General features: G+C 41.0%; 2 protein-coding genes across 2 annotated transcripts in view; one reads left to right on the forward strand and one right to left on the reverse strand.

Moving 5' to 3' along the window:
- The window catches only part of IQGAP2 (IQ motif containing GTPase activating protein 2), a 306,733-nt gene that overhangs the window by 72,739 nt on the left and 209,389 nt on the right, over window positions 1-24,605 (reverse strand). Inside the window, exons 13-14 of the mRNA XM_006051068.4 lie at window positions 20,317-20,480; window positions 4,481-4,571 (exon numbers count right to left, since the gene is read on the reverse strand). Of these exons, the coding sequence (XP_006051130.3) occupies window positions 4,481-4,571; window positions 20,317-20,480 (255 nt within the window). The remainder of the gene's footprint in view (window positions 1-4,480; window positions 4,572-20,316; window positions 20,481-24,605) is intronic.
- On the forward strand, window positions 8,500-16,613 carry F2RL2 (coagulation factor II thrombin receptor like 2). Its single transcript, XM_006051067.4, has 2 exons — window positions 8,500-8,791; window positions 13,983-16,613. Exons 1-2 carry the CDS (start codon window positions 8,728-8,730, stop codon window positions 15,050-15,052), a joined length of 1,134 nt encoding a protein of 377 aa, XP_006051129.2. The 5' UTR covers window positions 8,500-8,727; the 3' UTR covers window positions 15,053-16,613.

Here is a 24,605-nt window from a genome sequence, read left to right on the forward strand (position 1 = left end):
GGAATGCATTGGTATTAAACCTGTTTACCCTTTGAGAGAATATACTGCACACACTCAAGATAGTCATCAACTGTTCAGGTTGTAAGAGTAATAAAATCCACAGGAGCAGCATTTCCTCATTACTCCTGCATGATCTCAAGGCACTAGGTTCTGCCCACTGCGGTGATCTGTGAAACAGGGTGGACATGTTGACAGTAGATATGCAGCCCTTATGCGGGTCATTAATCAGTATTTGAGAACAAGCTTTACGAAAACATGTATTATTCACTAGAATAAGTGAAACGGTATCTAAGCCACAGAAATCCTGACATTCTCTGGTATAGCACAAGTATACTTTCAAGATTGTCCTTAGCAACCTGAATGACTGTTCTAGAAAGGCAACGGGCACAGCTGGTAGATATGTGCAGTGGAGTCCAGAAACTTAATTCTGGAGCCAATTTAGACCTAGAAAGCACGTGATCCCATTTCAAATGTCTGCCTCTCCCCACAAACAAAACCACATTCGACTCTTGGTTGCCTAAAGAAAGATAATGTGGTGAATTCTTTACCATCTAGTTTAGATAAGAATATTCTGGCCCCACCAATGGATCTACTGTCTTCACAACCTGTACATGTACTGGGTTAGAAAGGTAGAACAAAAAAATGGAAGAAACCAGGTTAAAATAGTTTATAGATGAAACAACACTGTGATGAAGAGAGAGGAGAAAGTTTTTTTTTCTTTCTTATTAAACAGACATGTCAAACTCTGCCATACAAATGCTAAACGGTATATATACAACCGTCATCAAATTACATTCAGATGTGCACAGAACTGTGAATGATGTGCTAGGAAAAACAGTCTGACTTTTGACACCTATGAGTCCAATCATGCAATCTGGAGGAGCACGCGAAGGGTAAAGACTTCCGGTGGCCAACGCCAGTTGTTGCTGAACGAAAGCTTCAGTGGTGGGTCGTTTCAGATACAGAAGTTCAGGGGAATGGGGAAGCTGCCCCTTTCCTCTTCTCCAGGAAAGCTTAGTAAGAAAAAGGCAGTCCTAGTGTTTGAGAAGTCTGTGGTCTCAGAGAAGAGGAAAGAACAAGGAAATGACAAAGGATCCTCACATGAAATATGTCGAAAAGCTTTATCGAACCCAGTGAAATGCTATTTGCCTTAAAAGATGGGTATTACGAAGGCATACATTTCTTTCAAGTACACGTACTGATGTACAAGCAGTGGGTCCATGGGTTAATCTTCTAGATGACTGAAGCTGACTCCTTTAGGTACCAACCTTCATCTTAACAGAATCCTGCTCCATGAAAACTAAAGCCCTGGGGAAAAATCTAATAAAATAGTCCTTCTTGGACTTGCTCATCATTTTACCTACAGTCCCTGGTACATTGTTGGTGCTTAATGTTTGCTGAGAGCTGCCAGAAGAATTCTTTATGGCATCAAAATTATATTGTGTGATAATGTGATATTTTCAAAGACTATGGAGGTATTGGGCTACTTTGCTCCTGCAATAAATGGTCCCAAACTCCTCCTCTTCTTAATTTTCCTCTAACACCACTGTCAATGATCACTTCTTGGTCATGTCTGAATGCCTGCATAGCGCAGCCAAAGCACCTAACTTCTTGGTAAATCATAGCTTCTGAGTTGGGTAGAGACATAACCAACAGGTAAGCCTTATGCCTAAGATAAGAAGAAACAGACTCAAAGCAGCTGTCCACAAAGGTCTCCACTGAGTTGACAAAAATCAGTTCTGTGCTCAGGCTTTGAGACATCTATTTTGACTGTTTTTTCTTCTTAAGCTATGTGTTGAATTAAGTTCCAGAGAGCTGAGAATGACACATAAACGATACCCAGAAAGTCAGGTATGTTTCTGTTATGAAACAAATGAAGAAACCTCCTCCAAACCTCCTAAGATCCAAAAATATATTTATGTCTTAATCCATATGCCAGAAGGGCTTCTCTAAGGCATGCATTCTCAAAATAGGTGATATAACCCCCAGGAGGGTAAAAATTGGTTCTTAGGAAGAGAAAGTAAAAAAAAAACCAAAACACAAAAGTTTATATATAAAAGCACATATCTACATGCGGCACATAAGCAGGTATATACTAGTGGTACTGAAATTTCATGGTAAGGAGCACCATGGGGGAAGAAAGTCTAGAAAGACTCCTTAGGGTACAATCATGGATCACGGCTGAACGACATTGCTTTAAGGAGTCAAAAGTAGAGACAAACCTACTTGAAGAAAGCAAGATGCTCCAGTGAAAATGGACATCCGGCCAAAAGCGAGGAGTCTTGAGTTACTGTGCCCTTTCAGATCTTGCCTGTGGTCAAACATACGGGCCAAGAAATGATCTGGGAGTGGGTTTGATAATTGCAACATGTGACCAGAATTTGTTTTCAAGTCTTCATACAAAGGATGAAGAATGCTTTCAAAAGTAAGATTAAATTCCTTGTTGAAAACACTGGAAAATTCTCATCTCAGTGTAAGAATATAGGCAGTTTTATCTTTAGAACATCTTTTTGTTGTTATAAATCATAGAAGACACTATATCAACTCTTTTAAGGAACAGGATGAAATAGAAGAAAGGATTTTAAATGTGCAAGTGTGGAGCATACAAATCTCACACATTTGAGAAAATCTCTTACATTCATAGTAAACAGAACTGTGAGTCTCAAGAGGATCAACTTAACATTTGTAAGCCAAGTTTAAGAACAACATAAAAAACAGGAATAAAATAACTTTTAAACTGGTTTGATCTCTAGGAGAAAAACTATAACCTTTTTAGTCTATTTGAGTGCCTTAATGACAATATAATTTCTTAAAAGTGTATTTTTCAAACTACGGATGCCTTCAGTTTAATATATAAATTTAAATCTCTTGTGTACACAGCTTAATTTTATTTTTTTCTTAAGGATTAGAATGTTTGAACGGAGAGATTTAAAAGATCCTAAGGATGTAAGAGTTCAGGTTGGAGAAATACACATATTTTTCAGGCTAAGGAAATAAAATCCAGATGTTCCTCACAAATGCCTGTGACATTTCAAAGCATATCTTCTGGAGCAAGACTAGGCATCTCAAAAGCATTCTACGACCTGATACAACAGGATAGATTCTAATTATGTCATGAATGGACAGGTTAATGAACTACAACTTTAGGAATCTTATTTTAATTTACATAGGTTATTTATACATGGAGAGTGTTAGCTTATCACCCCTATCGCCATGTGAGTTTTCTTATTATCCTCTAAGAAAATAGATGCTTAAAAAAAACACAAACTATTATTTGGGAGCCAAAGTGGGGGGTCTGATAATTGCTAAGTATGTCTATTCCAATTATGCATTTTGGACTTGGGGAAATAACCCTAGGGGGTGTGTTTCTCACCCACTAAACCCACTGTGAGATGAACCTGAGCAAGCCTCCACTGATCATCTGACCTCCATAAGCCCATCCCGATTGGCGGACCACAGTGACGTCTCAGGTCTCCTGGAATTCGGGTCAGTTCAGAGCCAGTGTCCAGTAATCTCTGCAAAGTCTGACTGTGTCCTTCCCCCCAGCACAGTCACCACGGTAGGGTGTAACATGTTGGTAACGTAGCAGGCTCCTTTCCCAAGGGAACCCAGTCCCTCCTTCATTCAAGGGCTTCTGGGTGTATAAATGGCTCAAGTCCGGGAATTGATGGAGGGACCATGACTTTCTGCTTATGATTCAAGTTATACTTCCACTGACCTGACCTGAACTCTTCTTCCACTTGTACAAATCGAGTAAGAATTTAGTAGACTGTCTATTTCGCTTCTAAGAATACCACAATCAATTAGCAAATTCCATAGGTCTCTGTGTCAGATTTTCCTAATTATTGCTTTGATTCTGCTATTAACATTATACTAACCACAGCCACTTGTCTTTGGTGATTAAGTGCTGTCCCCTGGCCTCTGCCAGACAGCCTGACAAATTTTGGACTTTCCAGCCTCTCCACAATTACATGAGCCTATTTCTAAAATGAAATCTCTCTTTATTTTTCCATATAAATGCATGTAGAGACAGTACTAGATACTTGCTTTCCAGAGAAACAACATGGCTACATATGTAGTTTTTTTTTTTCCATAGGAAAAAATATATATGGTTCTGTTTCTTTGAAAAATGCTATTACAATGCAAAGCAGGATGGTCTAGCTTTCTAAGGATTAAGATAAAAAAGGACTTGATTATACTATAAATTTAAGAGTTGAGAAATTATTTTCTGCTTTCTGGACTTGGTTCAGCTACAACTTCAGATTTTGCTGGAAATAGTACTTAATTGCAAAAACCAGTGCAACTGACCAACCTTATTTTTGTATAAATACGAATTCAAGAATTAAAATAGGTGAGAGTTCGTATCTTTTCAGAAATTAAAAATGGCACACTTTAAAAAAATTAGGAATTAAAACAGAAGTTTGGGGGATAGCCAGACACAAGCACGAAGCTGAGGCAGCAGGAGGCGGCGAGGGCTTACATTGCTTTGCTGTGTTTATGTCCTTGTTGGCCTCGTTGACGGCATGCTGTATCTCATCCAGCCAAAGAATTTTAGAAGCACTTTGAGGGTCCTGAGAATGTGGTCACAGAATAAAAGAAAAAAACAGTGAATGATGATGAAACAGAATCAACAATGCTTTTTAAGGAGCCACTTTATTAAAATTTCTACAAACTCTTATTTAGCAACAACCCAGCATGGCCACACACTGTACACGCTACTGATGAAACAGACTCCAAATGGGACCACTTTTCCCCTCTGCACAACCACCCCTTCAGTCCAGTCCACCCCCCTCCATCATCGCTCCCTTGACAGCTGTATCGATCTCCTATTTGCTTTTGTTGTCTCCATGTCAGCTTCAACCCCAGTGGCCCCCTACAGAGAACCCGATGACCCCTCCCCAAAAGGACATCTCATCACATCATTTCCCTGCGAAACTCCTTCAGAGGTTCTCTCCAGCAGTTTGAAGGAAACAACACTCCCTTCTCACAGACTGTGGGCATCTAAGGATCTGGCCCTGCTCATCCCTGTTTTTATCTCCCCCTTGTCTACTCACTGTTCCTGACCTTCACACCAGCCTCCTTCAGATCCCATCGCTCTACCCCAGGTGTGTGGCTGTTGGTTTTTTCCTATCATTCAGGCCTTAATTTAAAAGCCACCTCTTCCAAAAAAGCCTTCTCTGACTACCCCGGTCAATCAAATATTCTCTCCCCCAATCACTCAGCAACTACGGCTCCGAAGGTGGCTCAGGGGGCCACAGAACACTTTCAATTTGCGGGAAAAAATGATGTGTGGGTTTTATCAGGCACAGTGACAAAAATAAGAACAAACGTATTCAAATAGAAACATGGTGATGGCCCTCAAGGCGCTAATGGTTTAGCAGAATAGGCAGGTGCATCAAAAATTATAATTACTGGATCAACAGCAAGGCCCTACTGTATAGCACAGGAAACTACATTTAATATCCTGTAATCAACCATAATGAAAAATAAAAAACTATAATACAATGTGATCAGAGCAATATTAACGAGATAGTTTAGAAATAGCCAAGAAGAGATGAATTTGTATTAGGAGTGTTGAGATGCAGGGGGAGAAAAGACCAAGTCGTTAAGGACAGCTTCAGAAAGGAAGTGGAAGCAGCAGTAGAAAGGTACTGAGTTACCTTTACTCATTTTTACTTTAAGGGATGATTCTGATTTTACTCCAAAGGCAGTGCCAGCATACACTGTAATTAAAGAAGGCTTCCAGATAGCAACTGCATTTCATATAAACTTGTCTAAGATAACAATTTTGTTATTGATAGAAATTAAGTATTTTAGAGAAGATGAAACATTTCATTTTAAAAGCCTGGGAATATCTGCCTACTTGTGTGATAGCCTAAAGACTGTGATGAACAGAGGGTGGTTCGTTGGAGCCAGGCAGATGCAGCTCCGTCATTTAGGACTCAAGAAGGATGGGGGGCAGGAAGGAGAAATAACATGCACCAGCATCGTTGGCAGGCTTCAACTCTATCTCCCTCAGAGCCTAATAAGAGATGGTACATGGGGAAAGGGCTCTGAAAATGAGACAAAATATCTGCTATTTCATCCTGTAACCACCAGATTAAAGAAGACCATGAATGAAGACTTGGTTCCTGCTTCTACAATCACCTCTAGTTGGATCTGCCACGTGGGAACCACCAGCTAATAAGATTTTCCATCTTTTGGGAGAAAGGATGTGGAAGCTTCAAACAGTAAGCAAGATGGGAAGTTGAGACCTGGAAGAGGGTGAACGGACAGGGGAACAGAAAGTATTTTTCCTCTGCTTCTAAGCCAAAGAGAACCCAACCACTCCCCCAGGTACAGCCTAAAAACTAAGCTCCACACAAGTTCATTTTTGCCTTTCTCAGATTTTTTTTTTTTCTTCTCTGAAGGGTATTTACCAAATTTCTTCATAACTTAACCTCTGTAGAAGATGCATCATACAAACTTTTATTCAGATGAGAAGAAAGTTACAATCCATTTCAAAGCTGAAGGTATTAGTTTTATAAGCTAAACCCAAGAGAGACTTTGCAAATCAAAATAATTTAAGTCAACAGTTGAAATCATGACCCACTGCAGCGAAGGGTTGCTAGAGTTTAAAGGCAAAGCCAAGAGTAAAAACTGAAGCCTACCAGTGTAAGGTCTTCCTTTCAATTGATCACCGGAAGACTGGAAACAGGGTATTTATAGGATGGCCAAGCCTCTGTGCTGTACTTAGTCGCTCAGTCGTGTCCGACTCTTTGCGACCCCATGGACTGTAGCCTGCCAGGCTCCTCTGTCTATGGGGATTCTCCAGGCAAGAATACTGGAGTGGGTTGCCATGCCTCCTCCAGGGGATCTTTCCAACCCAGGGATGGAACCCAGGTCTCCCACATTGCAGGCGGATTCTTTACCATCTACCTGAGCCACCAGGGAAACCCAAGAAAACTGAGTGGGTAGCCTATCCCTTCTCCAGGGGATCTTCCTGACCCAGGAATTGAACTGCGGTCTCCTGCATTGCAGGTGGATTCTTTACCAAATGAGCTAACAGGGAAGCCTGTTCAAGTCTCTACTTCCAGTTAAAAAGCCAGGTTTAATATACGAGTTACAGATGGATTAAGTCAAGAGAAAGTAGGCCATCTGAAAATCAAGTAATAAATTCCTGAATTTAGAGGATTCCTAGAAAATTGTAAATAATTTAAAATCTACCTCAGTTTGTACTGTGTTACCAGGTAATTGTATATTATTTGGCTGAAGTATTAAGCACTGACTTTAAAAAAAAATTAATTTATTTAACTGGAGGCTAATTACTTTACAGTATTGTAGTGGTTTTTGCCATACACTGACATGAATCAGTCATGGGTGTACATGTGTCCCCCATCCTGAACGCCCCTCCCACAGCCCTCCCCATCCCATCCCTCAGGGTCATCCCGGTGCACCAGCCCTGAGCACCCTGCCTCATGCATCTAACCTGGTGTGGCGATCTACTTCACACATGGTAATATACATGTTAAATGCTGACTTTTGATTGTAAAGCTCTTGGTGTGATAAGATGTGAAAAGTTCACACAGATCAATTTCCTCCCACCTTATTCTTTATCCTTAAGTCTCATGAAATTTGCATTTTCTGATTCTTGCTGCATTTTTATAGTCAACAAGCTATTGCGCTGACTAGATTAGTGTTTAAGTGCTGTTAACTATACGAAACTTTGTTATAATGCAGTTTCTTTAACTGCATATTAAATTATATCCTCCAGAATATAACTACACATAAAAGCTTATATGTGAAACAACAATGTGAATGTGCTTAACATTACTGAGTTGTTCACTTAACAATGGTTAAATGGCAAATTTTATGCTATGTATATTTTACAACAGTTGAGAAAAAAAAGTTTATTGTAAACCTGCTCACCAATACCCATTGGATAAAGGGAGTCCTCTGCATCTTAATGTTGTGCTATGATTTTAGTTTAAACAAAGAGTGTTCTTTTGGGGGGGATCCCTACTTATCTGACCCCATAGAATTATTGAATGGCTCAGAATATGACCTATGGCAAAACAAAACACAATGAAACCAAGCTTCGGCCAAGCACTGATGACAAATTGAGACTGATGTGACACCGAAGGAGAATTTTCAAAGTAATCAAGCGCTTAGAACAACTTTAATGTCTTAAAAAAAAAAACACCTTGCTTTCCGTGATTCATTTAGTTTACAATCACATAATGAATCTAACAAGACTTGAAATAGCTGAAAGGAAAAGGAAAAGGATAATTTCTGACAGCTCAGTTACTAGGTAGAAATGAAATGGCACCCTGGAACCTTATTTTTAAAGTGGGTAAAAATGAGATAAGGAACCGATTTAAATTTAACTGCGGCTAAGCATCTGTTTCCAGCTCACCTCGATTAAGGACTGCCCTTATCTGCATTCATTCCATGCACATAAATACACAGGGTAGGAACTACAGCTTCTGCCCAGAAGGGCCTGTGAGCGGTGGGAGGAGTTACACGGCTTTCTCCACGGATAAGGAACACACTCAGAGGCTCAGCCTGAGTCATGCACGAATGGTGTCACACCCTTTCCCTGCAGAGGACCCGGGCGGGCTTCCTGTCCACAGAGCACAGCAGAACCCCGTTCTACAGAGAGAGCCAGGGTGCCGGCACATGGAGCCGAGGTGAAACCCGCCCCCTCCCCCCAGTCTTGCACATTTGAGAGAGGCGGCTCGGATCAAGATGAGGGCCGTCGTCTTTGCAGCCGTCGGAGCGCTGCTTCTGTCGCCTGCTTCCTGTCAAAGTGGTAAGCGCTTTTCTTATGATGTCGGGTGGGATTGCTACTTTGTGTCCCAAGAGTCAACCGAATCTAATCTCTTTTACATTTCACACAAACTGCACCCCCAAAGGCAGCGTGGAATCTTAGTTATTAAAAGGGGGAATCATGGACGTGAAGAGATGTAGTTTGTTCGCTATTCCTATCTTGTCCAAGACTGTTCTCTGCTTGTATTTAAAAATTTGTGGCACAGTCAAGACAGGAGAGCTCTACAATTAAGTCAGGAATCAATTTTCTTTAAAACTTCTTTGTTTTTCTAAGCATTTCCTCTGATATGGCAAAGATTAACATTTTTAAAAAGAGATTTAAAAAATCCCACGTTAATAGCTCCTGGTATGAGGAAATACCAGGAAATGAGGAAAACAAGAATACTCCCTGAAAGACAGAGTGTTTGGTCTGCTTTCAATAATCACTGATGCTAATCAATTAGTATTTCCCAAAAGAAGTGTTTTCTGTTTCACTCAGTACAATGTTAGCCTGTAACTTCCTGCTTCCTCTAGATCAACCTGGGACAGGGGTATCCACAACCTCCTTACTGTGGGGGTTCCATTCTCCAGTGAACATTTTAGGAGCCAGAGAGCTGATGGGAGTAAATGACAGTGAACAGGAAAATAAAAATTATACAAAAAACTCCAAGGCTCTATAAAGGAATGTGACCTACACTGACAGCTGGAATCGCTGAGGTGGTTTTAGGACAGTGTTGAGAGAATCAGTGGAGAGCAGCTGCTTGTGTGGGAGTTACAGTGAGTGAGTGCTCTTTCTGGGAGAGGATGAACCAAAATCAAGCAGAAGAGCAAAGGAAAAGAAGTTTGCAGACGTGGTTCCTTCAAGGTGCTGGTGGGGTTTGCTGGACGTGAAAAGGGAGGAATTTAAAGGGTGACAAGGTAAGATCATGAGGTAGGGGAGATAAATTAGGATTTGAGATTGACATATATACATTATATATAAAACAGGTAAACAACAAGCAACAAGGACCTACTGTATAGCACAAGCAACTATACTCAGTATCTTACAATAACCTTAAGGGAAAAGAATCGGAAAGAGAATCTATATATATTACATACTGATATGCATAAAACGGAATCACTTTACTATACACTTGAAACTGACACAACACTGTATATTAACTATACTTCAGTTAAAAAGTTTTATAAAAAAAATAAAAGGCGGCAAAGTGAAAGGCGGCGAATTTGCTTTCGTCAATAGGGGTTGGGAAGAAATGGAGAGGAAGAGCCCCCCCCTCCCGTTTAGTGGCTGAAGTCTCTTCCCTGTGGGTCAGTCCCTCTCCAAAGCCTTTTCTCAGGTTGAAACACATTTCAGGGACATCACGTGAGATGAACCTGTATAAAACACTCAAGTACATGAAAAAAAATACACACATAATTTAACAAGCATTCGTTCTTAAGGAAAACCAGGCTTTAAGGAGTAAAAGACTGCTTTGAGCTGGATCAGAGCCAGAATTCTCATGGAAATGGAATCAAGGCTTGTTGACAGCGTCACTGTTCAGCAGGTTTTCAGGCATGATGTCTTGCTCAATCACAGGAATTCTCAAAAACAAACACACACTGGGTTTCAACGGCTCTCTTACTAGATCTTGAAGGGCTGTAACTCGTACAGCATGTTTTCAGCCTCCATTTTCCAGCTCTGTGCCTGCCTGAAAAGGCCCTTCTCTTTGGGTGATGTCAGATGCAAGAATTTTCCAAAATGCCCAAGTGAGCAGAAGGATTTGAGTGGCTGTACTCAAGTGGCACATCTCTACACACAGGTATCGAAGAGAGCCACTTCCCCAATTTTTCTTTCCTTTAATCTTTCTTCCAAGGACACCCTCTGCTTATGCCCTGAATTCAGTTTTTGTGATCTCAAGGTTATGAGGGAGACTTCAACTTCACCCGAGGGTGAACTGGTAGAGATTAAGGCCGGAATAGAAACCGGCTTTGAAGGAGAGCCAGGTTGCTAAACACTAACTAACCTTCAGGATTCAACATGTAGGAATTCAGAACTCATGTGGAAAGAGGTAACTGGCAGAATGAGGCATTTTAAATCGATATAAGTATTAGGTTTACATTCAGCATAAAAGCCCGTTTTAAGGTAACGTTAGAAATGTGAGAGAATCTACTTTCTCTACACGTCAAGGATTAATTTACGGAAAATTACATAACGAAAAGCAGGTTTGAGTGTTAAGGTTTATTTTGTTTTTAAAATTGCTCTCTCAAGAATTAAGATTATTAGTATCAATGTGCCACCTAGGTGACAAATATTTGTAGTACGTAATTTGTTTTAATACTCTTTTTCATTTCTTCATTTCCAACTTCTTGAATCATCAATTTCCTCTTCTGATTTTTCTTCCTTTGTCTCCTCCCCTCTTGAAATCTGACATTCCCCCTCAATTCTGCCTTTGGATTATTTCTTCTCAACACAAAATCAAAGTAGTGTCTCTACCCAGACTAACAGGCCCATACATCTCATGTGGGCTCCTGAAATTCTGGATTCCACATTTAAGTTTAACCTGTCACGGCACATTCTCATTCTAATATTGCACCAGCAATTCGAACTCAGGAATATTCAAAACTGAGATCGTAGCTTCTCCCTGTGTTGCACCCTCAGCCCCCCCGCCTTGCGCCATGCTCCATCTGCCTCTTCTCCAATGTTGTCCAGAAGACAAACCTCCCACTCATTTTTGCTTCCTGCTTCCCTTGCACCATCTCCAGATGCTAAGTCCCTTTGAGCCTCCATTACCGAGTCTCATGTGTTCATCTTCACCTCTCCACTGCCATTACTCCAGCTCTGTAACCCACCAACTTGAGTTGAAATGATTACAGTAGCCTCCAAATCTAGACAGCATATTAAAAAGCAAAGACATCACTTTGTCAACAAAGGTCCATATAGTCAAGGCTATGGTTTTTCTAGTAGTCATGTACAGATGTGAGAGTTGGACCATGAAGAAGGCTTAGCGCTGAAAAACTGATGCTTTTGAACCCTGGTGCTGGAGGAGACTCTCGGGGCTTCCCAGGTGGTGCTAGTGGTAAAGAACCCACCTGCCAATACAGGAGACATAAGAGACGTGGGTTCGATCCCTGGGTTGGGAAGATCCTTGGAGGAGGGCATGCCAACCCACTCAAGTATTCTTGCCTGGAGAATCCCAGGGACAGAGAAGCCTGGTGGGCTACAGTCCATAGGGTCGCAGAGAGTCAGACACGACTGAAGCAACTGAGTATCCATGTGCGCAGAAGACTCTTGAGAGTCTCTTGGACTGCAAGGAGATCAAACCATTCAATCTTAAAAGAAATCAACCCTGAATATTCACTGGAGGAATTGATGCTGAAGCTGAAGCGCCAATACTCTGCTCACCTGACACGAAGAGCTGACTCACTGGAAAAGACCCTGATGCTGGGCTAGACTGAAGGCAGGAGGAGAAGAGGGTGGAGAGGATTGAGAGGTGGTTAGAGAGCATCACTCACTCAATGGACATGAACCAGAGCAAACTCGGGGAGACAGTGAAGGACCGAAGAGCCCGGTGTGCTGCAGTCCATGGTGTCACAGTCGGACACGATTTAGTGACTGAACAACAACAACAAAGCCTCCAAACCAGATCCCTTTGCCTCTCACTTCTTATCCTCTTAGCCTTTTCTCTACACTGTCATCAAAGTGACCATAAACACAAGTCAAATCACTGTTATATTAGTTTTCTATTACTACTGTAATGAATTTCCACAAAATTAAAACACAGGATTTATTATATTTCTGAAGGTCACAAGTCCTGAAATCAAGGTGTCGGCAGGGAGGCTCCAACAGAGAGCCTGTCTTCTTGCTGTAGTCGCTTTCTCAAAGCACATGCATTCCTTGGCTCGTGGCTCTTTCTCCAACCTTCAAAGCTGGCGGCAGAGCCTTTTCCAGGATCTCCAACTTTGGCCCTCTTGCCTCTACCTTTTATAAGGAGTCTTATGATTACATTTGGCCCACTGGCCAATGCAGGGTACTCATTCCATCTCAAAATCCTGAAGCACATCCATGAAAGTCCCTTTTGCCACAGAAGGTAACATATTTGCAGGTTCCAGGCATTAGCGCATGGAATCTTCGGGAAGCCATCACGCTGTCTATCTCAGTGGCCATCCCTCTGTCCCCAGTTTTGTCTGCATACAACCTCAGCATCTGTGAATGGGCACGTGATTTCTTGGGACAGTTTAGGGGCCCTTCAGAGATTTGGCTGTAACCTACTCTTTCAACTTCACCTGCCAGATGCACCTTATTTGCATAAGAATGTGCTTTTGTGCATCTTCTCCATTAGTGTGAGAATTGAAGACAGGAATAGTATTGATTTAAAACTGTGCTTCACTGGCATATAAACATGCAATAAACATTTGCTAAATCAACTTATCTGATCTTCCCAGATCCCACGTCAGCCTACACAATGCCTGTGGCCATTCATCACCTACCAGATTCTTATTCTTCTATTAAATTCCACCTCTTTATGTACCTTGCTTCATCTTTGTTCATGTTCATCTTTTCCTTGACATTTTGCCCCAACACCTAAATCTATTAAATACTGTCTGAATGCCTATACAGTTTATAATCAATATGACATTAGCCTATAATGGTTTAAAGTGCTATTTTGTTTCCTCTTATAGTATTATACTTCCTTACATACAAAGAGTTGTCATCTAGTTTGGGTTCCTGCATGGGTTAGCATGCTGCTGGGGCATATGATATACATTAAATGCTTTCCTGTTGATTACCTGATCTATAATGACTGTTTAAAATAAAAAGGATCCTAAATTCTATCATTACAGAAATTATGTCGCATAAGAAATCTAGTTTTATTGTCTCCTGAACAATAGATATCCCTCAGTGATGCTGCTAAGTCACTTCAGTCGTGTCCGACTCTGTGCGACCCCATAGACGGCAGCCCACCAGGCTCCCCCGTCCCTGGGATTCTCCAGGCAAGAACACTGGAGTGGGTTGCCGTTTCCTTCTCCAATGCATGAAAGTGAAAAGTGAAAGTGAAGTCGCTCAGTCGTGTCCGACTCTTAGCGACCCAATGGACTGCAGCCTAATAGGCTCCTCCATCCATGGGATTTTCCAGGCAAGAGTACTGGAGTGGGGTGCCATTGCCTTCTCCTCCCTCAGTGATGAATCATATGTTAATACTTCTTTTCAATTACAGGTATGGAATATGATGCAGACAACTTGGCAAAGCCAACCTTGTCTATTAAGACCTTCCGTGGAGCTCCCCAAAATTCTTTTGAAGAGTTCCCCCTTTCTGCCATAGAAGGCTGGACAGGAACCACCAAAACTGGAAAAATCAAGTGCCCTGAAGAACTTGATTCAAATCTCCATGTGAATAATGCTACCATGGGGTACCTGAGCAGCCCTTTAAGTACCAAATTGATACCCGCCATCTACATCCTGGTGTTTGCAGTAGGTATGCCGGCCAACACGGTGACCCTGTGGATGCTCTTCAGGACCAGAACCATCCGTATGACCATCTTCTACACCAACCTGGCCATTGCAGACTTTCTGTTTTGTGTTACACTGCCCTTTAGAATAGCTTACCATCTCAATGGGAACAACTGGGTATTTGGCGAGGTCATGTGCCGGGCCACCACGGTCATCTTCTATGGCAACATGTATTGCTCCATTCTGCTCCTCGCCTGCATCAGCATCAACCGCTACTTAGCCATCGTTCATCCTTTCACTTACCGGGGACTGCCCAAGCGCACCTACGCCTTGCTAACATGTGGACTGGTGTGGACAACGGTTTTCTTATACATGCTGCCATTTTTCATTCTGAAGCAGGAGTACTATCTTGTCCAGCAAGACATCACCACCTGCCATGATGTCCACAACACATGCGAGTCCTCGTCGCCCTTCCAGCTCTACTACTTCATCTCCTTGGCATTCTTTGGATTCTTAATCCCATTTCTGGTCATTATCTACTGCTACACAGCCATCATTTGGAGGCTTAATGCAAAAGATCGTAGGTGGTTGTGGTACATTAAGGCGAGTCTCCTCACTTTTGTGATTTTTACCATTTGCTTTGCTCCAAGCAATATCATCCTTATAATTCACCATGCAAACTACTACCACAGCAACACCGATGCCTTATACTTTGTCTATCTCATAGCTTTGTGCCTCGGTAGCTTGAATAGTGGCCTAGATCCATTCCTTTATTTTCTCATGTCAAAAATCACAGATCACTCTACTGCTTACCTTACAATGGTTAAACCATCTTAGAGAACAAGGAAAGCTATTTGTGAAAAGATACATTCTTGAGGTAACATATGCATAGAGCTCTATTCTCCAGCTCCATTTTTGAGCTTCTAAAAAACAATGCTTCAAAATAAAGCATTACATACACTCTAGCTTTTTTTAAAAAAAGTGTCATTGCAGGAGAAAAGATTACTCTCTTCATGGTAACTGACACATCTGCCTGACTGGTACTTCAAGCTCTTGAAATATCCGTCTTCCCTACTTCTAAGGTTTCTACTCTAGATGACTTGAAGGTTGAGGATGGAACAGGGGGCAAGGGTGCAGCAGGGGCGGGGGTGGCTAAGATCTGTTTTTAGTATCCGGTGTCATTTTTAATTCTTCTGCCTCCTTCAGCTCTCAGGCTTATGGCTGCCTCATCAGCTGACTCTGTGTGTGTAGTATCTCTCAGTACATCTGTTATCCAGGCCCACCTCTGCCTTCTAACCAATCTCATCACTGCCAGCCTGTCCTCCACTTCTCAGGCCACTGCTAGATTTGTTGTTATTTAGTCACTAAATCACGTCTGACTCTTTTGTGATCTCATGAACTGTAGCCTGCCACACTCCTCTGTCCATGGGATTTCCCAGGCAAGGATACTGGAGTGGGTTGCCATGATTAATCTTCCCCAAATGCCAGTTTGAATATATCACTCAAATCTCCCAGTTCAGAAACCTCCATTGACCATTCACTGCTTTGGAATAAATTATAAAGATTTAGATTAGCATTCAGGACAGACACTAATTTTATCTACCAAAAAACATGCATGGGATGTAAGCACAGGCTGAGCCTCTCCCCTTGCTATAATCTACACTTCTCATTCTGCCCCTGCCCCTCACTGGAAAGCTATTTCTAACATGTTTGCCTTAATTCTTTCCATCTCTCCAAGTCCTCAAAGGGCCACTCTTCCCTGACTCTCTATCCAGAAGTTCATTTTCCTCATCTGAACCTTCAAAAATCTTTTTTTGTATTTTTATTATTGCACTTTAGAGAGCTCACTTGTATACAAATGTTAATTCCATAAGCACTTACTAAGTACCATATGCAGTAGAGAAGGGGCTTGTCCTCGCCCTTCTCTAAGTTTCTAGTAATAATGCCAGGCTCAAGTCTTCCCAGGGTCTGTGGGGCAAGGCTCCATGCTTTTCACATCCTGTGGTTGAATGAATGAAATAATAAAATCTCAAGGTACCTAAACAGCATGAAAGTCAATTAAATTCATACTGAGAAGGCAAGGTATTCCATATGACAGGGCATATTATTTCTGGTTGGCCATATCAAAAAAGAAAAAAAAAAGAAAGCTAAGAATATATTCAAGAGGTCATTTATAAGTTTAAAATAATGGCTCCATTATTTTTGTCCTTAAACATAGTTTTTATGGGAAAATTATATTTTGTGATAATCTTTCCCTCAGTTTAGAGATCAGACAGGTGATTATTAGTGGTTAAGGGCATAAAGGATTGTGAGACGAATTTTCAAATTTGTAGGAACATGCATTGACTGTACACTTTGTAGTGCCCATCAAAACAATAAAAGACATTTTAAATGCCAATTTGTGAGTGTGCAGAGTTTCCTATTTCATTGGACTTAAGACTATAAAAATACAAAAATGCACACAAAGAACATTTACAGTATCTGTGTGGTTACATGAAGAGTAAAACTAAGGTGAACACTAAAGCAAGCAAGCAAAAAAAAAAAAACAACTAAAATAAGTTTCTAGATGACAGAAACCCTAATGGAAGGAACTGCTTTCTGCAAATTGCTTTCTGCAAACTGCAAAATAATGAACTGTAATACAGTTTTACCTACAGAAAAAAAAATTCAACACTATATCTTAACTTTTATGCAGTAAACAAGAACTTTTGGGATGTATAATTCATACACCTCCCAAAATTCTCAAGAAAAGGCTACAATTTAAAAATAGCTGACAATTCACTGCCTCCAGTGACTAGACCTAAAAGTGTGCTCTCTGCGAACATATGCCAGGCCCACTTCCCAGCCTTTCCCTCAAGAAATGGAAGGACTCTGGTGCGTATGCAAGCTTATACCTGAAATACTGTTATCGAGGACCAAGAATTCTCCTCAACTTACACCACCGTCCTCAATCTTTGATAAAACTGAGCATTCTACTAAGATGTCATCCATTTGGACTCTTAATGACTATATACTTTGGCACAAGCTGTACTTCACACTGACAATACCAGTAATGTAATTTTCCTCTATTATTTTCCAAGGCTAGACTTTTGGAAAGTAAGGCACAGAAACAGCCTCATATACACAACTGAAAATTTACAGGTATCAAAACAGCAGAGGTTCAAAGACAAAGAGAGACCCCCACTAAATAACAGAATCAGGTCTTTTTTTTTCCCCAGGGAAAGAGAATGTGCTGAGAAAACAATGTGTCAAAATGAAGGAGCAGAGAAAGAGAAATGTGTTTAAAGATGGCAACTTGACCAAATCAGATTCATCACTTGGGGCTGTAGTGTTTCATCACCTCTTGTGCTCAGTCACTTCAGTCTGACTCTTTGTGACCCTGTGGACTGTAGCCCATGAGGCTCCATTGTCCATGGGATTCTCTAGGCAAGAATACTGAAGTGGGTTGCCATTTCCTCCTCCAAGGGATCTTCCCACATGTCTGCATTGCAGACAGATTCTTTATTGTCTGAGTCACCAGCAAAGCCCTTTAATCTCTCAGTTAATGGCAATATAGTGTAGTTCAAGCTTCTAATTTTATAGGTCAATAGTGGTTTAATGCCTGCTCTAGCTCAGATTCCTAGGCTCATATTCAGGGCTCTAATTACACTATAAGAGCACCGCTTTCACACTTAGGAGGGCTTCCCTGGTAGCTCAGCTGGTAAAGAATCCGCCTGCAATGTAGGAGTCCCCGGTTCAATTTCCTGGGTCGGGAAGGTCCCCTGAAGAAGGGATAGGCTACCCACTCCAGTATTCTTGGGCTTCTCTTGAGGTTCAGCTGGTAAAGAATCCGTCTACGATGCGGGAGACCTGGGTTTGGTCCCTGGGTTGGGAAGATCCCCTGGAGAAGGGAAAGGCTCCCCACTCCAGTATTCTGGTCTGGAGAATTCCACAGACTGTATAGTCCAGGGGTCGCAGAGAGTCAGACACAGCTGAGCAACTCTCACTCCACACTTAGGGGGAGGCCCCACAGAGAGGCAGTGCCGCGCAGACACCGGGGGGCTTCTGAGTGCTCTGAAGAGGTGCTGTGGAATTGCACCTTGACCTAAAGTCCTGAGCTTGGGGTGCTCAGGAGCGGACATCCACTGCTTGCCTATAAAGGTTTGTGGAGTCAGTCTCACCTCAAAGACAATCCCCCCATGTGGTTGTCAGCAGAGAAACCCAGGTCTACCTCTGTTTTGCATGCAGAAGATCCCAATTTGTGGCCAGAACAGGCCTTGTGTCTAGCGAAGACCTTGCGACGAAGACATCAACGCACCACCCGCTGACCTGCACGGCAGCTAGGGGTACCACAATAACACCAGCTATGTTTCATAAACCCTTTTTTGGGGGTGATATGCTCCATGTCAAATGCTATATACTTATACATACATACATTATAATCAATGTAACTATGTGTTAATAGGGAATTATGTGTTAGTATATATTATTCATTTACTACATTATGTAATCATTTAAGCCTCATCATAATCCTATAAGGTAGGTACTATAATTTTAATTTTACATATGTGAAAACCAAAGCATAAAGAATTTTAGTGACTTGAGTAAAATCCCTAGCTGATCGGTGGCAAAGCCAAGATCTAAATGGTTCCTGTCTGTCTCCAAAACTAATAACTTTAGCGTCCAATGCTGTGTCACGTGCTACGGCCACAGCTACACTGGTAGGGACAGCGGAGGGCAGCCTGGTCCTCCTCGCTGACAGGGTCTGCTCCCACTGCTGGGATGAGGGCACACAAGGCCTGGCTTGAGTCTCTCCCTATTTTTTTTTTTTTTGCATAGGTAAGGTTTTTTTTTGGGTGACATGCTCCATGTCAAATGCTATACACTTATACATACACATACTATAAAAAAATAGAAATTCAATAAAAGTGAAAAAATAAACCAATGTAAATCCTATTCACTCCATGCTACTAAACTGCCTCATTAGAGCTGAAGAAAAATATTCCCCAAGGTAGGGCCTTCTGTCCTCTGAGCCTTCCCTGGGATGGCCTAGCCTTACCCTCCGTGCTTTATGGATGCCTCACGTAACTCACCTTCATCTGATCCTCACAGCAACTGTTAGGGGTGGTGATAATGACACTTAGTTCACAGGGCTGCTATGACTTATTCCGAGGACTGCATTAGCTAAAGTATCCACTATCGTGGCTGGCAAACAGCAGGTGATCAATAAATGTTTGCCATAGACAAAAATGTTCTTCCTGTTCCAGATGAGGCCATTCCTGGGTTGTAAAGACCAGTACAAACAAGATGCCCACTCCTCTGGGGCTGGGTTTGCACCTGGGGACATGGCAGCCACAGTGGCTAAGTCCCAGGGAGCACCAGGAGACGGTTCTTCCCATCCACCCAGTTCTTCCAGGCTGGCCAGTATCTACGGGATATCTCACAACCACAGTATGAGCCCTGTGGCCAGCTGAAACCCTCTGCTCTGCAGTGGGACGTGGCCAGGTCAGTTTCCACCTGTGCCTAGAACACACCAAGCTGGTGCCCACGTAGCCCTGCCATTACCTGTTTGCATCATCCTGCTCCCACCCATCAAACCAACTCATCTTTACCCTTCGTGAGCTGCTCCTGATCTACCTCCACACCAGCCTATCTTAGGATTCCAGCCCACAGCAACCCCAACCATCTCCGAGTCACTCTGAGCATTCCTCGTTTTGACACTTGGCCACCATACTCACCTCCACGGCTGTGGATTTTATGTGGGAATGCCCTCTGTCTCAGGAAGTTTCTAAGCCTCTTGAGGACAAGGACAGACCATTCGAACGGTATCATGTGTCCCTTGGATTCCCCCCTTCCCCTCTCTCCCCAAACTGGTCTGTAAATTTAAAAGAAACACACCTATTATCTAAACAGAGTTGAAATTATATATATATATATATATATATATATATATGTATATATATATTCTTTTTTGAATTCTCTTCCATTATAGGTTGTTACGAGACATTGAGCACAGTTCTCCATGCTATATAGGTCCTTTGGGATTAAAATATGCACACTACTATGTAAAAAATAGACAACTAACAATAAATAAATAAAAAAACACACCTACTAAGACTTACCATATATTTCTGTGTTTTAGCCTGGTATAAAACATCCTGGTAGTGCAGGGCAAAGTCAGGATCCACATCTTTAATCTTAGCAGTGGGTAATAACAGGCTATCTAAAGTTCTCAGAGGATCCCCTTCATCAATGGCTTCATTGATGTATCCCACAGCTACAACTCCTAGAAAATGAAGACAAAGAATTCCTTTTAAGTCACAGTACATCCTAAGTTTTCTTGAATCACCTATAGCAAAGATCAAGTTAGAAAGAGGGGCTGGGGAGACCACACACACACACAAACTGCAAGAGCTAATAAAGCTAAATACAGCCAAACAAAGCTAAATAAAGCTAAAATACAGCTAAGGCTTGCATGGGCTTTCCTGGTAGCTCAGCAGGTCAAGAATCCGTCTGCAATGCAGGAGACCCCAGTTTGATTCCTAGGTGGGGAAGATTCCCCTAGAGAAGGGATGGGCTACCCACTCCAGTATTCTTGGGCTTCCCTGGTGGCTCAGATGGAAAAGAATCCGCCTGCAATGTGGGAGACCTGGGTTTGATCCCTGGGTTGAGAAGATCCCCTGGAGCAGGGCATGCAACCCACTACAGTCTTCTGGCCTGGAGAATCCCAAGGACAGAGGAGCCTGACAGGCTCCACAGGGTCACAAAGAGTCGGGTATGACTGAGCAACTAAGCACAGCACTCAAGGTTACATAGTAGGTCAATGTACAGAAGTCAATTATATCTTTCTACAATTGCAATGTGCATGAAATTAAGGGGAAATTCCACAATAGATTCCAACTACAAATAGATGACAAATAGAATAAACACTTAGGAATAAATTTAACAGAACAAGGATAAGACATATGTACTGAAAATTATGAAAGACCATTGGCAAAAAGAGATGACCAAAATAAAGGGGAAAATTATCCCACGTTCATGGATCAAAGACTTAATACTACTAAGATGGCAGAGATCTCCAAATTGATCTACAGATTCAATGCAACCCCTATCAAAATTCCAGCTGCCTTTTTTTTTTAAACAGAAATTGACCAGCTGACTCTAAAATTCATATGGAAATGCAAGGGGTCAAGAAATAACCAATGTAATGCTGGGGGAAAAAAAAAACAGAATAGGAGGACTCTTTCTAATTTCAAATTTACTACAAAGCTACAGTTAATACTGCATGGTACATAAACAGAAACCCATAGGTTAATGGAATAGAATTTAGAGTTCAGAAATAAATCCTTACATCTATAGTCAACTGATATCTGACCAAGACAATGAAACAGGTAATTCAGTCTTCATAACAAATGGGCACAGACAACTGAATGTCCTCTGCATAGAATGAAGTTGGACTCCCTTCATTGCATCACACACAAAAATTAACTCCATACGGAATACAGATCTAGACATAAAAGCTTAAACTATAAATTTTTAATCTCTTAGAAGAGAAGTAAGGGTAAATCTTTGTGGCCTTGTGTTAGGCAATACTTCTGATCTATAAACACCAAAAACATAAACAAAAAAAGGAACAAAGGGATGTTGTAAAAATTTAACCTTTAAGAGGTACACACTATTATGTATAAAATAAGCCACAAGGATATATTGTACAACACAGGCCATGTAGCCAATCTTCTAAAGTAACTATAAATGGAATGTAACCTCTAAAAGTTGTGAATCAATATATTAAACATCTGTAACACGTAATGTGTACATCAACAATAAACATCTGTAACTTATATAATTTGTACATCAACTATAATTCAATAAAAAATAATTAAACCTGTTATGCTTCCAAGGACACCATCAAAGAAAGTGAATAATCTACAGAATAGGAGTAAATATCTACAAGTTTTGTACCTGATAAGAAACCTTAGGTACCTGATAAACAAGAATATCAAATATATAAAGAATTTTTATAACCTGACAATAAAAAAGAAAACCCAATTTAAAACAGGTAAAGGACTTGATAAGATATTTCTTTAAATATACAAATGGCAAATAAGGACATGAAAGGATGCTCAGTATCACTAGTTATTAGGAAAAGGCAAATGCAAATCACAACAAAATACCACTTTATAACCACTGCTGCTGCGGCTGCTAAGTCGCTTCAGTCGTGTCCGACTCTGTGCGACCCCATAGACGGCAGCCCACCAGGATGCCCTGTCCCTGGGATTCTCCAGGCAAGAACACTGGAGTGGGTTGCCATTTCCTTCTCCAATGCATGAAAGTGAAAAATGAAAGTGAAGTTGCTCAGTCGTGTCTGACTCTTAGCAACCCCATGGACTGCAGCCCACCAGGCTCCTCCATCCATGGGATTCTCCAGGCCAGAGTACTGGAGTGAGGTGCCATTGCCTTCTAGGATGGCTATATTGACAAAGACAAACAATAACAAGCGTTCTGAGGATGGGATGAAACTGGTGGTGGAAATGGAGAATGGCAGTCACCTCAGTAAACAGGCAGCTCTTTAACATATTAAACATACAGCTTCCATTTGATCCAGTAGTTCCACTGCCAGGTATATACTCAAGGGAACTGAAACCTTATGGCCACACAAAAGCTGACACATGAATGTTTATACAAGCAACATTTACAAGAGCTAAAAAGTAGAAACAACCCAGATACCCATCAATTGATAACTGGATCAACAAAATGCATACCGATAGAATAGAATATTACTTGACCTAGAAAGTAATATGAAGTATAATGATACAACACAGATGGATCTTGAAAACCTTATGCTAAAAGAAATGAGCCAGACACAAAAGGCCCCATATTCCATGATTCTCTTTTTATGAAATACCTAGAATAGGAAAATCCATAGAAACAAAGTAATTGGCTGTTGCCAGGGGATGGCAGGCTAAGGAAAAGGGAGTGACTGTGAATGGGTACAAAGTTTCTTTCTGGGGTGATGAAAATGTTTTGAATTTAGATACTAGTGATGGTTGCACAATTTTTTAAATATATAAAACCACCATAAAAACACACTAAAATGGGGGAATTTTATGGTATATGAATTATATCCCAATAAAGATGTTGTAAAAACAGGAGATAATGTTGGCCCATGGAATTTGTTAGTTCAGTATCAACACAGTTTCTCTAAATTTGAATAAAAGAGAAGGGAAGTACTATGAAAAATAAAACAGGAGATAACTTGACATACAAGTAGCAGCTCATTTCTAGCATAAGCCTCACTTAGATAATAATGCCAAGTACTGCTGCTTGACGGAATCAGAGAATACCAGGGCTACAAGAATTTACTGTAAACATGTACAGAAAAGAAAACAGAATTGCAAAGAGATTTGGATATGAATTCTATTATTTGGTTTACTCTACTCTACCACTTTGTAAAGAACACTGAAGAGACAGTTCAAAACCAAGCAATTCCCTATAGTGTTAGCAGAGTGACTTTCAAGGTTAATATAGTTCAGTTCTGTCCAATGAATGTTCTGTGATGATGAAAATGTTCTGGGCCATCCAGTATGGTAGCCATTAGCCACATGTAGCTGATGAGCACTTAAAATGTGGCTACTATAACTGAAGAATTAAATTTAAAATTTTATTTACTGTTAATTAGTTAAAATAACCACATGTAGCCAGCAAGAGTAGGTAGATTCCATAGAAATTACCAAAGTCATGCATGTTTGGGGAAATTTTTAAGGTTCAAGTACAGCTAATTAACATCACAAATTCTCTAATACTATCTGGGAAAATAACATCTGGAACCCTTTGGATGTACCAAAGGATGAATAAGCATACCTACCAATTTAAACTTCTACTATCTCTACTATACACAGGATCTTAGGACAGAGACTGTAACATCCAGGAACGAAAAGCACAGAAGCCACGTCATGCAGTTGGAAAAGTATTTGAAAGTTTAGCAGAAAGGACCTATTTGGAGGCCGCTTCTCAACACTACATTATTCTTAAAAATAAACTATAAATCAGTCATTACAGTGTATGTATGCATGGGTATATTATTCATGAATATACATACACAAAAGTACACATGGACATGTACATACCTTCACATACTAACAGGGGGCTCCTGCTTCCCAGGTGAGTGCTCATGGACAAGAATTACTAAAGAAACTAAACATTAACAAGCAGTAAGCTTAGAAAATAAACATACTTAAAGTCAAACATTATCTCATTCTGTCAGTTATTTTTCATCAAAAACAGTCAGAAGCCACTCTATTAAGTATCATATGCTATGAAACAGAATATATCCTTTTAATTTTTAAGAAGCATCTTCATCTTGAGATTCAAATTAAGGTAAATTGTTTAGCTAAGTATCTCCTGAATAAAA

Source organism: Bubalus bubalis, chromosome 11 (assembly GCF_019923935.1).
Source record: "Bubalus bubalis isolate 160015118507 breed Murrah chromosome 11, NDDB_SH_1, whole genome shotgun sequence".
Taxonomy (NCBI): Eukaryota; Metazoa; Chordata; class Mammalia; order Artiodactyla; family Bovidae; genus Bubalus; species Bubalus bubalis.